At 42.1% G+C, this 17,073-nt stretch overlaps 1 protein-coding gene across 1 annotated transcript in view; it reads left to right on the forward strand.

Moving 5' to 3' along the window:
• bin2a (bridging integrator 2a) overlaps positions 1 to 8,351 on the forward strand; it is a gene marked incomplete at both ends in the record, with an annotated part of 22,874 nt that extends 14,523 nt beyond the window's left edge. Inside the window, 5 exons of the mRNA XM_084333369.1 lie at positions 4,206 to 4,313; positions 4,423 to 4,508; positions 6,621 to 6,696; positions 6,787 to 6,869; positions 7,679 to 8,351. Coding sequence (XP_084189495.1) covers positions 4,206 to 4,313; positions 4,423 to 4,508; positions 6,621 to 6,696; positions 6,787 to 6,869; positions 7,679 to 8,351 — 1,026 coding nt within the window. The remainder of the gene's footprint in view (positions 1 to 4,205; positions 4,314 to 4,422; positions 4,509 to 6,620; positions 6,697 to 6,786; positions 6,870 to 7,678) is intronic.
• Positions 8,352 to 17,073: the final 8,722 nt, after the last annotated feature.

A 17,073-nucleotide genomic window follows, 5' to 3' on the forward strand; every position in this document is an offset into this window, starting at 1 on the left:
ATGTCAGTGGCCAATCAGAGAGCGTCAGTCAGTGGCCAATCAGAGAGCGTCTCCGAAAAATGCGGCTAGGTTTAAAAACAACGCACGCGTTACTCCTCGCCACTGAGACCAACTTTACCAACTGTTAGTCTGCAACACTACTATCACTGACATCTAAGAAGGGAGATCCCCCCTTGAATGGCCCTTCTAAGGTTTCTCTCCTCCACACTGCCTGTGGAGCATTTTTCCCTATTGTTAGGTTTTAGTGAGTTTTTCCTTACCTTCGCGTGGGGTATGTCTGGGAGTGCTTGCATTCTTTCATTTATTTGCATTTATTTTAAATTTGTTGGACCTTATGGTGTTCTTGTTCATTTCTTGACTTATTGTTATGTTTTCTTCTTGACTTGTTTAAAGAAGACGTGTACGGCCCATGGGGACATTAACGTGTGTTGTCGGGCCTTATAAATAAATTTGATTTGATTTGATTTGAGAGTTCGAGCTGCTGCGGTGAAAAGATGCGACAGGCTGCCTCCTCGTGTACCGGAGGGGACACGTGATGCAAGGCTTCTGTCCTCACTACAACCGACCAGTGGGAGGCATAGTCTAGCAACGTTCAAGACAGGGGAGGGAAGAATTGGATAATACGAAATTGGGATGGGAGAAAAAAATAGAAAAATGGGGAGAAAAAGTGGATCAAAAAGAAAAAATAGCTTCTTGGGAGACCTGGCACATGCACACAATTGTGTTGTTGTTGTTCACATGAAGATATGTACATGTAATATATCGTGTGTGTGTGAATAAATAAATTAATTCATTCATTAAAAAAAAACTCATCTTACGAGTTGAAATAACGGTTTGAAATGAAATGAAAGTACTTTTACCCAAGATTAGATTAGATTAAATTTAGAGATTAGAGTGCAAATGTAGCAGTAAAGTGCAACAACAATATACAATGTATAGGTGATTAATCTGTGTACAAAATATACAAATTAGTACTACTGAGTGAGAGTTATAGTATTAATATGTACAGTGATACAGGTATAAACTAAAGACAGTATGATAATCATACTGTCCAGCAGCGTAACTACTAAGAGTAGGATATGTACAGATATAGATATCGTATCTACAGATATGTAAAAGGACTATGTGCAGGTAAATACAGACAGGTGTGGATAGATATAATGTATATATGCGTGACAATAAATATATATAGGTATATACAGCATTTGTGCTATCATACAGAGATATGGGTTATATGCAGGTGTATAAGTAAGTATATAGAGGGGTTATATGCAAGTATATTCATGATGATGATGATGATGATGATGATGATGATGATGATGAATAGTTTATTTTCTGTCTTTATTCATTATAAATATGAGGTATATACAGCACTATTGTATATCATATAGAGTATATAGGTAGATAGTATGAGTTGGGTAGTTGTGATTATTATGATCACTACTATTAGTATCATTATGATCACTACTATTAGTATCATTATGATCACTACTATTAGTATCATTATGATCACTACTATTAGTATGAATGAATGAATGAATGAATGAATGAATGAATGAAAACTTTATTTAACAGATTGCAGAATGGGTACAATACAGTACGGCTCAATACACACAATTGTTAAGGGGATGCAGACCTGAGAAAGACGTTTGTCTTGTTTCCATCAGGGTCCCCCATTTTCAATTCATATAGACATTTATGACATACACAACATACATGACATTTATGGCATAGGGACATATAGGTATTTAGTACTGATACATTTGTGACATAAACGGTATTCAAATATACAGTACTGTTACCCCTAGATCCTGACAGAGTATATACATATGATGGGGAGGGGACTGTACATTAGGAGGGGGTGGGTGGGTGAGAGAGAGATATACATATGGCGGGGAGGGAATATATACATGCGGTGGGGAGGAGACTGTCTATTAGGAGGTGGTGGGGGTTTTGGGCATTTACGGTGGCCAGTTTCGAATTGCAGCCTCCCGTAGGTGCTCTTTAAGAGCGGTTTTGAATGTGGGTAGGGATTCACATTCCTTTACAGCTTTGGGTAGGGCGTTCCACATTGATGTGGCATAATTGCGAAACGTATTTAGTCCCTTGTTTGAGCCGAATCTGGGTTTAACATGATTTGTTGAGCTTCCTCTGGTGTAGTGGTTGTGGTATTCACTGACCTTTGGGAAGTATTTTGACATGTACATGGGTACCTTAGTCATATAGTGTATCTTGTAGACCAGGCCCATTGCAAGTTGCTGTACTCTGTCGTCTACTCTAAGCCATCCTAGGTTGTCAAAGTGGGCAGGGGTGAGGTGGGTTCTGGGGGTAAGGTCAAGTAGTAGTCTGACCAGTTTGTTTTGTGATGTTTGTAATTTTGTTTTAAGCGCCTTTGAGGTGCTTTGGTACCATGAGGTGCACACATAGTCGTAGTACCCTTGAATGAGTGCTCCTGCCAGAGTCTTCAGGGTATTCTTGTTTACCAGAGAGGAGATCCGGTACAAGAATCTAGTTCGTTGGTTGACTTTTTTTATTACATTGGATGCCATTTTGTCACAGGAAAGATTTTCCTCTAGGATGGAACCCAGGTAGGTAATTTCGTCTTTCCTTGTGACAATATTGTCACCCACTGCAACTGAGAAGCCGTCGGTCTTGCTGAGTTTGTTATTTGAACCGAAGAGAATGGACTCTGTTTTGCCCATGTGTAATGATAGTTTGTTATCAGCGAGTCATATGCAGATTTTGCCTAGTTCCGAGCTGAGGGTTTTTTCAACCTGCAACTTGTTCTTGTCAGAGACCAGCAGGGCTGAGTCGTCCGCAAACAGGAACAAGTTGCAGTCACAGGCTGACGACATGTCATTTGCATAAATTAGGAAGAGTAGCGGTCCTAGTATGCTTCCTTGTGGAACACCACAGCTCACTGTGAGGGGGGGGGGGATAGAGTACCGTTTACCTCTACCATCTGTTCTCTCCCTCCAGGTAGGATTGCATCCAGCTCACTGATAAGCTATCAAAACAAATTGCTTTTAGCTTGTCAATCAGAATGGAGTGATTGACAGTGTCGAAGGCCTTTTGTAGGTCCATCATGACCATGCCGCAGTATTTGCCCGCGTCCACCTCTTGTTTGATGTGGTCGTTCAAATAGAGGAGGCATGTGTCAGTGGAGTGGGACGTTCTGAAGCCAGATTGGAATTCGTAGATTAGATTTTTTTCCGCCAGGTACTTTTCGACCTGTTCGAAGACTATTTTCTCCATGACTTTCGAGATGGAGGTAAGAATAGAAACAGGGCGGTAGTTGCCTGGGTCTAATTTGCTGCCCTTTTTGTGCAGAGGGGTCACTCTCGCAATTTTGAAGTCCTTGGGGACGTGTCCCTGTTTTATAGAGAGGTTTATTATGTGAGTGATGACTGGGGTGATGGCGGCTGCTGCGTCTCTGAGGAATTTGGAGGGGATGTTGTCATGGCCAGTGGCCTTGTTAGGTTGGAGGGCGCTCAATTTTTTTAGTACCTCATCGGTTGTTACCATTTCAAGTTTGAAGTCGTCTTTGTGGACCCCTAGGTTTTTGTAGTATGCTACTATGTGTTCTACCCCATAATGCCCTGAGTGGGAGGGTAGTTTGTTTACCAGTGTTGTGGCTATGTTTGTGAAGAAGATGTTTAAGTAATTGGCTACATCCAGCTTGTCTGTGATGAGCGTGTTGTCCGTCTTTATGTTTATGTTTGAGAATCTGGTTTTAAGTTTTTTACTGCAGCCTAGTTGATTATTGAGTAATTTCCAAAGTTCGCAGGGTTTGTTTTTGTTTTCCTCAGTTTTGTCGTTGATGAAATTTCTTTTTGCTGTTTTGATCATGGTGTTTACGTCATTTCTTAGTCTGTTTCTTTGAATTTTTTGTTCAACCACGTGGGCTTGGAGTTCACTGTTTGAGCTTTTGGAAAGCTTTGTCTGACTTTTATGAAGTTCAGAGCATTTTTTGTCTCTGGTTTTCATAGCGGCCAGTATTTCAGTGTGCATCCATGACCATGGCTCAGCGCGATTTTTAACCCTGGTGGTTCTTATGGGTGCCATGTTGTTGAGTATTGCTGTGAATTTTGTTTTGAATCCAAGCCAGCACTTGTGGAAACGTTCACCAGGGTGTTTTCCTATCAGGGTGTTTCTACTTTCATTTAAATAAAAACGAACTGACTTCCTCTTCTTTCAATCTACAGGAGAGAATAGACAAAAGGGGCAGGAAGCTGGTGGACTACGATTCCAGCCGACACCACTTGGAGGCGCTGCAGACTGCCAAGAAGAAAGACGACGTCAAAATAAACAAGGTCAGAAGAAAGATTACCTTATTAGTCTCCGTTCACTTATTATTTCAAGTTTGAATTTGAATTGGATTTCCAGACGTACTTGATTGTGACGGTGTGTCTGTTCCTGCAGGCAGAGGAAGAGATGCAAATTGCCAAAGCCATCTTCGAGGGCATCAACGGTGAACTGAAGGAGGAGCTCCCTGCTCTCTTTGACAGGTACGGCAGGTCAGAGGTCAGAGGTCAGGAAAGAGACCAGAGAGCTTTGACTGTATTGCTTTGATATTACTAATACTATGGTAAATGTAACATTATGATATTACAAAACTGCACTGCTTTCATATCACTTATCATAACTATTACTTTGATCATTGTATTAAAATGTATTGTAATATACATACATATTTTTAAAAGCTTGAATCTGCTTTTTGTATCAGTCTGCCAAATCTGAATGAAAGACCGTTGAAGCTTAGAGGAGTAATGAGGAGTTATGTGAGGAGTTATGTGTGTTTACAGCGTGAGCGCTGTCTCCTTTAGCTTCGACCTTGTCCATTATGATTTATGAAGTTATGATTATTATGATTACTATTGATAACATTGCATGTGTTTATATCAGATACCTTCTACTCAACATATTTCTGCCGACATGGGGGGGAATAAAATTACTCAATGTCGTTTGACATTATGTTGCTCAAGAACGCCAGTGTGATAGATTAGATTAGATTCAAATGTATTGTCATTATACAGCACAAGTACAGTACAACGAAAATATGTTTGGCATCCAACCAGAGTACAAATGTAACAGTAAAGTGCAGTAGTAATATACAAGTACAGGTGATTAAACTGGGTATAAAATATATAAATTAGTACTGAGTGTAGTGCTAATCAGATGTATGTACAGATTTGTATTAATGTGTACAGTGATACAGGTATAAAGACAGTATGGTAGTACGTCATACTGGCCAGCAGCATAACTAGTAAGAGTAGGTAAGGGATATGTACAGATATATATAGTATCTACAGATATGTAAAAATAATTATATGCAGACATGTACAGACAGATGTGGAGAGATACAGTAAGAATAAAATAAAAAAAAATATATATATATATATAATAGAATATACAGCATTATTGTACATGCTATCATACAGATATGGGTTATGTGCAGGTGTATAAGTAGGTATATAGATGGATTATATGCAGGTATATTCAGACATATATATATATACATGCTGTAAATATAAATATATAAATGTATATATACAGTATATACAACACCAATGTACATGTAGTTAACATGTTGCTACTTTTATATTGCTTTCACAACTGCATTGCTTTCATAACTAATTTAATTTGATATTACTCTGATAATTGGATTCCTTGATTGAGACCTACCCTGCAAGATTATCTAATAATAATAATAATAATAATAATAATAATAATAATAATAATAATAATAATAATAATAATAATAATAATAATAATAATAATACACTTTATTTGTATAGCACGTTTCATACAAGAATTGCAGCCCGGGGTGCTTCACAGCAGTGATGTAGACATAAAATAGACATAAAATAGACATAGGCATACAATTAGCATAAAACTGTCATAAATATAGACAGGCATTCAGATTCAGATTTCTTTATTCACCATTTTATACAGATACAAAATGGAACGTGATTTGACATTACAGTGCATGATTGATTTTTTTCACAAATAGGAACAACATAATAATAATAATAATAATAATAATAATAATAATAATAATAATAATAATAATAATAATAATAATAATAATAATAATAATAATAATAATAATAATAATAATAATAATAATAATAATAATAATATTATAATAATAATAATAATAATAATAATAATAATAATAATAATAATAATAATAATAATAATAATAATAATAATAATGATAAATAAATAAGTAAGTGCAAAACAGGACAGAACAGTGAGACAACAATAAGACAGTAAAGTGCAGTGGTAGGGGACATGGAAACAGTGCAGCAGAGTTCAAGTCCAGAGGTCCAGCCCTAGCAGCTCGCCAGAGGGGGGAGGGGGGGGGAGCAGGGGGACACCTGACTCATTTACCAGGCGAGCTGCTGAGGGGAAGAAGCTGAGCATAAAATAAGATAAGATAAGATATTCCTTTATTGATCCCCTTGGGGGAAATTCAGGCAGAAAAATGAGCGGACAATTGACAAAATAAAAGCAATGCATAAAGTGCAGACATAAAATGACAGAATAAAAGCAGTTCACTAAAATAGCTCTCATTTACAGTACAATAATCATGTTCTCTCACATTCCTCTTGAAGTCGCATTGGCTGCTACGTGGCGGTCTTCTCGTCCATCGCGAGTCTACGGGACACCTTCCTCAAGGAGATGGCCACGGTATGTTGCGTGTCCCTTTTACAGCTATTCATGTTTTAGCAGATGCCACTTAACATGCGTTTTTAAACTGGTTTAATCTTCTCTCTTCAGTTCAACCAGGATTTACAGAGTGTGATGAAAGAGCTCCAGGCTCAGCATCCGGACAATGTGTTCACTGTGAGGTCATTGCAAAGGTTAGTTTATATTTTTAGCTGTGACTTTTTGAAGCCGTTCAAATTGGGTTGAATTGTATTCTTGTGTCTTCATATTATGATTGGGTCTCACGCTCAAAGAGGATGAAATGGCACTAAAGCATTTTCCTTTGTTTAAAGGTGCTGTAAGTGGTATTCTTTTGTTTAAATAAGTGTTAAATAGCTCTACATTCTGACAGCCATCACTGACATAAAGTGTTTGGTCAGTAACAGTGGTCTCCCAGTCCCTCTGCTCTGCAGTAGACACAAAATACATTTTCTGGTTTCCCGCTCCCACTTTATCCAATCAGGAGAGAGAACCTTTTTTTTGCTTTTTGCTTATTGCACTGGCATATTATTTTACTTGTTTCAAGCATATTATTTCCTTACATTTTTTTTTGTCAGGCCATTTTTGCAGTGTGGAGTTCTCTCTCCTGATTGGATAAAGTGGGAACGGGATACCAGGAAATGTATTTTCTGTTTACTGCAGAGAGGAGGGACTGGAAGACCCGTGTTACTGACCAGACACCCTGTATCAGTGATGGCTGTCAGAATGAGATATTATTTCAACATGTAGACCACTTATTTTAACAAACAAAAAAAACACACTGCACCTTTAATGGATGGAAACAGACCACAAGGCAAAAGCATAAAGCCATAGTCAGTTAACCAGATGCATTGGCACTGTTTCGTCCTCTCTGCATGACAGCCCTGTTCTTTAGATAGAGTGTTCTCGGGTTTGGTGACAGGCCACAGACCAAATCAAAGTTGATCAAAAGTTGTTTTCCCCCTTTTTTTCCTATACATTTCAGGTTTGGCTCTCTGAAGAGACGATCGCTCATGTCCCCGAGATCATGGAAAGCCGGCTTTTCTGAATTCCACATGAACTACAGCCCCAAGGCCAGCCCCAGGTCCAGCTTCAGGTCCCCCGACAGACCCCGCTTCGACGACACCCTGTCCCGGGACAGCAGCCTGGCCGGCGCCCTGGAGGAGTCCCCCGGAGAACGAGACGACGCGGACGCAGACTCCATCACTCACAACGACGCCCACAGTTCCGCTGCTGCAGAGGCCAAGCCCGCGGAGTCTGACGGGGAAGTCGTTTCCACGGGAGCTGCCGCCGCCGCCGCCGCAGAGCTGAAGTCAGGAGAAGAAGACGAGAACCCGGGAGAGGAGAAGGAGGAGGAGGAGGAGGAGGCCGAGCCGGAGCCCTCTTCAGACCACCATTCCATCGCCTCTGGCGGGAAAGGAGAAGGGGAGAATGCTCCACTGACTGGGAGCGGCTCGGGACTTAACGACTCCCAGGATTCAGAGAAGTTGTCGGCGGCGGACAGCAGCCCGTTGCACATCGAGGAGACGGAGGAAAGCCCCGTAGTCCTCGAGACCCCCAGGTCTAACGGCCTGGAGAACAGTCACGTTCCTGCCCTTGACGCTGAAGCCAAGGGCCTCGGGATTTCTCAAAAGGTCAGCTGGCCGATACCACGCTAAGGCATATAAGTGATGTGGAACTCTCTTCTCTATTGACTGCTGCTTTACGCCACCCCTGTTTTCTAACAAACCTTTTTATTTTGGCTTTGTCTGGGTTTTCCAGGATGTTTCTGTAGAAAACCAGGTGTCGGCGAACTCAAGAAGCACAGAGGTTTAATGAGATGAACTTGATTTATTAAGGTTTGTTGCTTTGTTAGTTTTTTCATTCTTTCTGTATCTGACTGAGGGTTTCAGGCCACGACTCGTTATCTGTATGTATTTTCCTTTTGGACAGAAGTGAACCATATATTTGAAGGAGGGTGATGACATCAGCGGCACGAGAGGAAAAGAAACCTCATGAACAGATTCCATGATGGAGAGAGACAGTAGCAACTCGACACTCAACATTGGTGATGGCTATGATATGATATGGTATGAAAGCCGAAGGTGAATGAAATAGACAACCATTCCATGGATTCTTTCTCCCTTGTTGTTTCATTTTCTTTAGGTATTTATCTATTACTGAAATCAGTTTTTACCTACAAATTACTTATATGGGAAATAGTTAACGGCGTATAAGAGTAATGGCCGTATCATATCAATCTTAGCCTAGGGATGGGTAGGTACTTTGAGTAATTTAGTAGTTGAGTACTCAAAACTAAATATGAACTAGTATGAACATCTGTCTGGATGACACAGAGGCAGAGCATGTAACCATTCTGCAGCCCATGAGAGTTGTGACGTCTTCAACAGAAAAAGAAAGATCACTTTATTGTCACTGTACACAAGGCAATTTAAATTAGTCTTTTTGCATATCCCTCCTAGTTATACATACACACACTCCTCATATCCCTCCTAGTTACACATACACACAGTCCTCATATCCCTCCTAGTTACACATACACACAGTCCTCATATCCCTCCTAGTTACACATACACACAGTCCTCATATCCCTAGTTACACATACACACAGTCCTCATATCCCTCCTAGTTACACATAAACACTCTCCTCATATCCCTCCTAGTTACACATACACACAGTCCTCATATCCCTCCTAGTTACACATAAACACTCTCCTCATATCCCTCCTAGTTACACATACACACAGTCCTCATATCCCTCCTAGTGACACATACACACACTCCTCCACACATATGCATTTAATCAGAGAGGCCAGAGCGCAGGGTCGCCTGCCGTGCAGTACCCCTGGAGCAGTTTTGGCGTTCAGTGCCTTGCTCAAGGGCACTTAGGCAGAAATGGTTGGCACCGTAAATTTAATACCAGCCAGCAGCTCATAGCTGGTGCCGGGGCATTGAACCAGTGACCTTTCGGTTACTGGCCAGCCTCTTTTACCTCTAGGCCATTCTGCCTCCAGTTAAAGGGCCATACCTATATTTTTGACATGTAGGTTCCAAGTCATTCTTCCCTTTGATACAAGAATCAAGGCATTGTTATCTTTTCATAATCTTTTACTGTTACTGAAACATATTACTCTCTGCTGATTCCCCACTGCCATAGGCTTCCATTGTATCAAAGAATGTGTGCATCACGCAAACTGTCACCACAACTGACTAAAACAACATCTGAGGTGCATTTATTTCCCTGAAAAGTCTACTTTTCCCCCCTGAAAAGTTGCTCTATTGTGCCTCAATACGGTGTCTAAAGGAAGAAGAGTGTTGTGTCTCAAATACTGTGTAACATCACAATGGCAACGCTTTTCAGATGACACATGTTAGCGTGGCATTTTTGTCAAAGGAGACTTTCTTCAGGTTACGTTTGACACACATCTGGAAGCCATGACAACGGTGAATCCGCAGAAAACAACTACCACATTTTTCAGTAACTGTAAAAGATTATAAAAAAAAAAGGCGGGGGCGCAGGCAGGAATGTATTAGAACCCACATGTAAAAAAAAGACTGGCATGGTCCTTTTTTCGTTTAGTTCTATTTTTCATAAATGTTTAGTTTTCCATTTTTTTCCATTTTAAGTTCTAGAATTTTGACAGTCGCGGTCAGAAGGTGCTCATAGTAGTTGTTCATTGTCCAATAATGAGGAAATGCACATTGTTGTACACAGTGCAGTGATTGTTGGGGAATCACCTATAGATGTTTAGTGAATGGGGGACTGTATTGAGTGCGGCTGCCCCCATGTTTGAGGCCATCCGTCCCCCAATGCAAACGTCTAGCATCCTCTGCTATGTCAGCTAAGATAAGATAAGATCATCTTTTGGGGGCGTCATAGCAGCATGGGGGAGGGGGGAGGGGAGGTACAGGTATGGGCAGGGTAATAGTAGAAAGACATAATATAGGCAATACAATTTGATCTGAATACAAAAATATTAGAAAAACAGTGTAAACAAAGGTGCAGATGAGGGTCTGTATGCCCTATTGGTTATATTATATGTTACAATAAATATAGGCAATAAAGAATTTTAATCTGAATGTATACTATGAGTACGAGTAAAACAGTATACACCAGGTACAGTATACACAAGGCACACTAACTAGCATGATACACGTCATACACTGTAGTCCGTGCAGGTTTTGGTGGTTAAGAGTCAGACACACTTAGCGGTCAGACGTTCCTAATAGTTCTCGAGTTCTGCAGCCGTTAGTTCTCCAGCTGCTGGCAGCAGCGACCAGATGTTACGGCAAATGCGAGGTAGTATTAATCAAAAGTGGTCTTTGGTCAAGAGTAGGCCCAAAAAGAGGATGCGTTAAATGCTTTGCATTGTGGGGTAGATTAGGAGGAGGACTGAGTGATATCATTAATGGGGGCAGCTATACTTAATACAGTCCTTTCTGATGGCTCTACACTCCATCACATATTTTAGCATTGACCAAAACACTGAATGTAAAAACATATATATTCTTGAAGATTTTTAAATGTTTAATATTATTTTATCATTTATCAATGGCTAAGGAAGTGGCCCAAATCAGATACATTTTTTATCTGATTATTTCACGACAGTGTGAACAGCACAAATCACATGGAATCTGAGTTTTTAAATTCTGATTTGGTCCTAAATCAGATACAAGTCAGATTTCTTTGCAATGTGACAACTTTTACGTCACTCTAGATTGACATTTGTCAAAAAAAAATGACATCCATCTTAATTTTTTGGTTAATTTGCGCATGCGCGTCAGTTCAGGGGCATGATCAGTTCACATTGGAATCTGATATTGGCCACATATACAGTATGTCAACGTAATCTTACACTCCATTACTTATTTTAGCATTGACCAAAACACTGAAACACTTTTTTTGAAGATTTTTATTTTTATTACTTCATCATTTATCAATGTTTCCACTTTTCTGAAATGTATTTCATCTGAAAATGTACTCCTATAGCTTGTATCTGAGTTATGGGGAACTTCCCCTAACCTGCTCATTCAGTGCAGAGAGCAAGTAGATCTCTTTTTTTGTTTTCAACCACGTTGATTCCAAATGTGTGCTATGTTTGTAATCACAAGCTGTTGAATGACTGAATCATTTTAGTTTATTAAGTTGGATGAATTTCATTTAGCATACATGTAATTAATACATTTGCTGGCCTAAACAATTTTGTTTGCTACTCTGTTGGTGGCTATGTTTGTACTCACAAATTGTTGAATTACTGAATAATGTTAATTTATTATGTTGAATCAATTTAATTTTGCCTACATGTAATTGGAATGACCAGCCTTTTGGCCTGAAATTAAATGTGCACACTTAAACTCAATTAACAGAGCATGTGGCTCGATTAATAAATTGTGTCAGTTTTTTTTTGCTACTCTGTCAGTGGCTATGTTTGTACTCACAAATTGTTGAATGACTGAATAATGTTAGTTTATTAGGTTGAATTATTTTCATTTTGCCTATGTAATTGGAATGTACAGCCTTTTGGCCTGAAATAAATGTTGCACACTTAACCCTCATGTTGTGTTAGGAATTGGCACCACTGACCGTTGTTAGCGGGTCAATGTTGACCCGGGGTCTAACTCAGTCCTGACCACTAAAAAGAAAGGAGTGTATCACTCAATAATAGTTAATACTACATCCTAACTAACATTATATGCATTCATAACCATATAATCCCATTGTAATTAGATTTTATGGCCCCCGAGACACATCATGTCCCTTATTTTTAAGATGAAAATGAAGTTGTTCAATCATAATATACTAAATGTGAAACCCATAGATAATAATGTTTTCTGACTATAATAGAACAATATTAGAATATAACTTATGAAAAAAAGTTTAACATATATATATATTAATTATAGTTACATTGGTATATCTATAAATACTCAGGTATATATTTTTTTTTTCTTTTCTTTTTAAACATGACATAAAATTAGACACACAAGCATTAAAGTAAATATCCACAGTAAGTCACAGGACTATACATTCCATTTGAATCAAAATAAATGTAGTTTACGAAATATATACCTAATACTTGCAATCCAATACAATACATACATTATGCTCCTGCTCGCTCTTCTTCCCCCCCCCCCCCCCCCCCCCAGGACCCCCCCCCTTTGATAATCCATACATTTTCATTCATTTCCAACCAGGAATTACAATTCATATGCTAGACTTTATTCTCTCCACCACTTCTAACCAGATTGCATTGCTGGTTTCACTGACACCTAAAATTCTTGCTGTAGATATCTCTAGATAAATCACATCGAGATAGGTAAGAACGCATACCTTCCGGCACATTTTATCCGGTTGAATCCATCGTGATGCTATCAGCTTTTTAGCAGCTGTGAGACCGGACAAAACTAGTCTCTTTAGCTGTATATAGGGGCTGCAAACTGAGAAACATCATTCAACAGCAATACAGAGGGCTGTACAGGTATGTTCAGAAATAAAAATTCTGATAATTGCAGGGTCACTTCTTCCCAGAATATCTTAACAGGTGGGCAATCCCAATACATATGCATAAATGTACCATCATCACCGTTTGTACATAAGGAACATAGAGAGTCTTGTCTAAGTCCCATTCTGTTCAATCTTATAGGAGTCAGGTATGTCCTATGAATATAATTAAGATTAATTTGTTGATGATCCGGGTTGCGTGACGCAATTTGAACGTTTGCCCAAAATACTCAGGTATTTATAGATATTTCTGCGAGAAAATCTGGGCACTGTCGTTGATGCCCCCCCATGTGTGTGTGTGTGTGTGTGTGTGTGTGTGTGTGTGTGTGTGTGTGTGTGTGTGTGTGTGTGTGTGTGTGTGTGTGTGTGTGTGTGTGTGTGAAAAAGCCCTCAGCTCTGAAATATAGGGGGTCTGTGAGAAGATATGATACATTTTGTATCGGAAAGTGCGGTTCACGTGGGGGGATGGGCACATAAGCGCGGGAAAGAGGTGGGAAGAGGAGACACATAATTGTTCAGTCTGAAAGGGGTTCACGTGAGGTTGTGTGTGTGTGTGTGTGTGTGTGTGTGTGTGTGTGTGTGTGTGTGTGGAGAATGGGGGTGAAGGTGGGGTCACACCTGTATTGTACTGCGAGAAAATGTTTATTCCCGTGGAGGAAGGGGGTGGGGGAGGGGTCACATACTGTGATGTGAGAAAAGATTTGTTCTCTTGGAGGAAGGGGGTGGAGGTGGGGTCAGATACTGTATGAGTTTTGTATAGTTTTACCTGTATAGTATAGTTTTACCTTGCCGGGTCAAGAATGACCCTAACACCACAGTCATACCTTTTTTTCTGCAGATACCTTCAGAATTTTCAAAATGGTGAAACATAGTTTTGCTGTGCTTATATTATGTGTTGTGGAGGATATCATAAAGCCTTGTTCTAATAAAATCAACTACATGGTAGTTATTACATTAGGGTCGCAATGGAGACCCTAACACCACATAAGGGTTAAAGATGCTGTAAGTGATATTTCTTTGTAAAATAAGTGTTAAATAGCTCTACAATCTAACAGCCATCTATAATATAGAGTGTTTGGTCAGTAACATTGGTCTCCCAGTCCCTCCACTCTGCAGTAAACAGAAAATAAATGTTCTGGTATCCCTTCCCACTTTATCCAATCAGTAGAGAGAACGTTAGGTTATGACTATAACCAAGTTCTGTTAGTATAGCGACGCTCGGCATCGCTCTCTGCACTATCTCGCATACGTGCACGCGCACTGAATAAAGACCACAATGTACCTTTAATCCCAATATTCGTCTGACCACACCCCTATCAGCTTACCCATATAAGCAGGGGTGGGGCCACCCACTCTCCTCCTTCCCAAGCTTTCGCCACAAGGCGAGGTCAAAGGCTGCAGCGGCGTCGGATGCCGAGCGTCGCTATACTAACAGAACTTGGTTATAGTCATAACCTAACGTTCTGTATCGTATCGCTCTCGCTCGGCATCGCTCTCTGCACAAGGGAGGCCGAGCGAGAGCCAACGGCCGACAAATACACCCCGCTGACAGCCCCCCACAAACCATCAGAACAGGGAGGGCCGAGCCCCCCCGACCCACCCTAATGGCGGGCACCCCCCCTATTAGGGGCTTCACGGGAGGGCGACGGACCCGACCGTGCGAAGAGGCACTCAAGCAACTCAACGCACAGGGTGAGCAGACCGTGGCTTGACCCCACGACTACACACACGCACAACCCGCATGCCACCCGGGAACGAACGGAGGAACAACCTCGTTACTGCCCCCAGAATCACGGGGTCAAGGGCAAACCCAACCCCGTGGCAAGGCCGTAGCAGCGGAGCACGAAGGAAGACCCAGACCCACCAAAAGGACTGGACTCCCTAGAATGGGGGCCCGGAGAAGTCCATGATGCCAGCATCAAGACCCCACCAGGTGGGCACGTAGTGCCCCGCCCCCCACATCGCCAGCGTATTCGGACAAAGGCCCCTCAGTTACTGCACCTGGTATTCCCAGGCGGAATCCCATCCAAGTACTAACCAGGCCAGAACCTGCTTAGCTTCCGAGATCGGACGAGATCGGGCGTGTTCAGGTTGGTATGGCCGTAAGCCGAGCGGGCCCTGTACACCGCCTGGCACACTGACCCTGCAGAACAGGCAGTCAGCATGGCCGTAAGCACACAAAAAAGGTTAACCAACGGAAGCAGGCAGCGCACCGGGGAAAAACCAGGCAACAGGCTGTTAACCCTAGCCTGGAGACTGCGGACGAGACAGGCGCCAGAGGGGACAGCTGAACACAGCCGCCCCGGCGGAAGGAGCGTAAGCTGGCGGTGTTGCATGACCAAGCCTCCATTTAAAAACCCCCACCCAGAGGGGTCGAGGCAGAGAAGGCTGACACGATTGGCAGACGTCATGAACGTGCAGGGGCACCCTCAAACGGTGAACCCGGGAGTTGACACTGCTCCAACACACCAGGGAATCAACCACCTCGGTGTTACCCAATGCGGTGGTTGTTCCTATAACCCCTCAAGAAAAAACTCCAAAACACACCTGCGGGTATACACCGGCTATACCGCAGTACAAGTGTTTCAGTTTCCAAAAAGGGTTAACCCAGGCCTACGGGTCGCAAACATCACTTCGGACCGGGCCTGGCGGTACGGGAAGCACAGGGTCACCAGAGGAGGTCAAAAAACCACCCCCACAGGCCCCTCTTCGCCATGCGTGAGAGAGGAGCGAAAAATAATGGAGAACCAGCCCCTAAGCACACCGTACCTGGTATTCCCCGGCGGTCTCCCAACCAAGTACTAACCAGGACCAACCTGTGTAGCGGCCGAGATCCGACGAGATCGAGCGCGTACAGAATGGCATGGCTGTAAGCCATGACGACAGTGCTGAGTAAAAACATACCCAACCAGGGTCTCCATAGCGCTTAACCCTGTGACACCCAGACCGACCTGGCATTTTTCCCCCTGAAAAAAACCCAAGTCCCTCAGGGTACCAGAACAGCAGATCTGCATCCCCGGCGGACAACGGGTTCAACTGATCTGGACCAGCGTGACCAGAACCAGTCCCGTGCCCTAACCACGCCGACATGCCTACTCCAGGAGAAGGGCAGATATGCGTGTTGATCCTAACATGAAAAGAAGGCGCCACCCAGACGTTCGGACGAACCGCGCCTGGTGGCCCACCCCAAGGGCGTGAGACCCCACCACATATGTTCAGATCCATCCCGTCATCATCCCCCAGACATGAACGAGAATCCGTCGACAACCCACCCAGGTCATGGGATGTGGTCGTCGGAAGAGGAAAAACCCCCATCTCAGTTGCTTTATAAAAACGCTGTTTCAACCACAAGCAACCAAGGCGTGCCAGTCAATCGCCTGTTTACAGCGAGCTAGCACTATACGTGCGTCGGGACACACCCCCATCAATGAACAGGCTATTTAGACCTGTCATTGAATCCCCAAGGCGCCCAGGGGAACGACAAGAGGGGTGTGACACTCCCTAACTCCAACACTTCTGGAATAGAAAGAAGGAAGCATCAACAGTATGTATCCCAGTCTACACAGCCGGGGTAAAAATTTTTCACATTTTTACATCCCACCACCCTCCCATAGGAAAGAGACGGGGATCCCCAGAGAGACTTCCCACGCGAGCTGTACAGATTGAAAAGAATATATTGCACCTTGAGCCATGTAAAAAACTGGTTTTAGGGCCTCCGGGGAAGAGGCACTGAACCCATACACACTCAATAAACGAATTGAATCGAATATACATACAATAGAAAAGGACCCTTCTAGAGGGTCCACTCACTTTGACAATCTGAGGAGGAAGGCTCTGTACTCTGATGGAGGCTTCCTCACATGGAAGAAGGAGTCCGA

Source organism: Notolepis coatsorum, assembly GCF_963971535.1.
Source record: "Notolepis coatsorum genome assembly, chromosome: 17".
Taxonomy (NCBI): Eukaryota; Metazoa; Chordata; class Actinopteri; order Aulopiformes; family Paralepididae; genus Notolepis; species Notolepis coatsorum.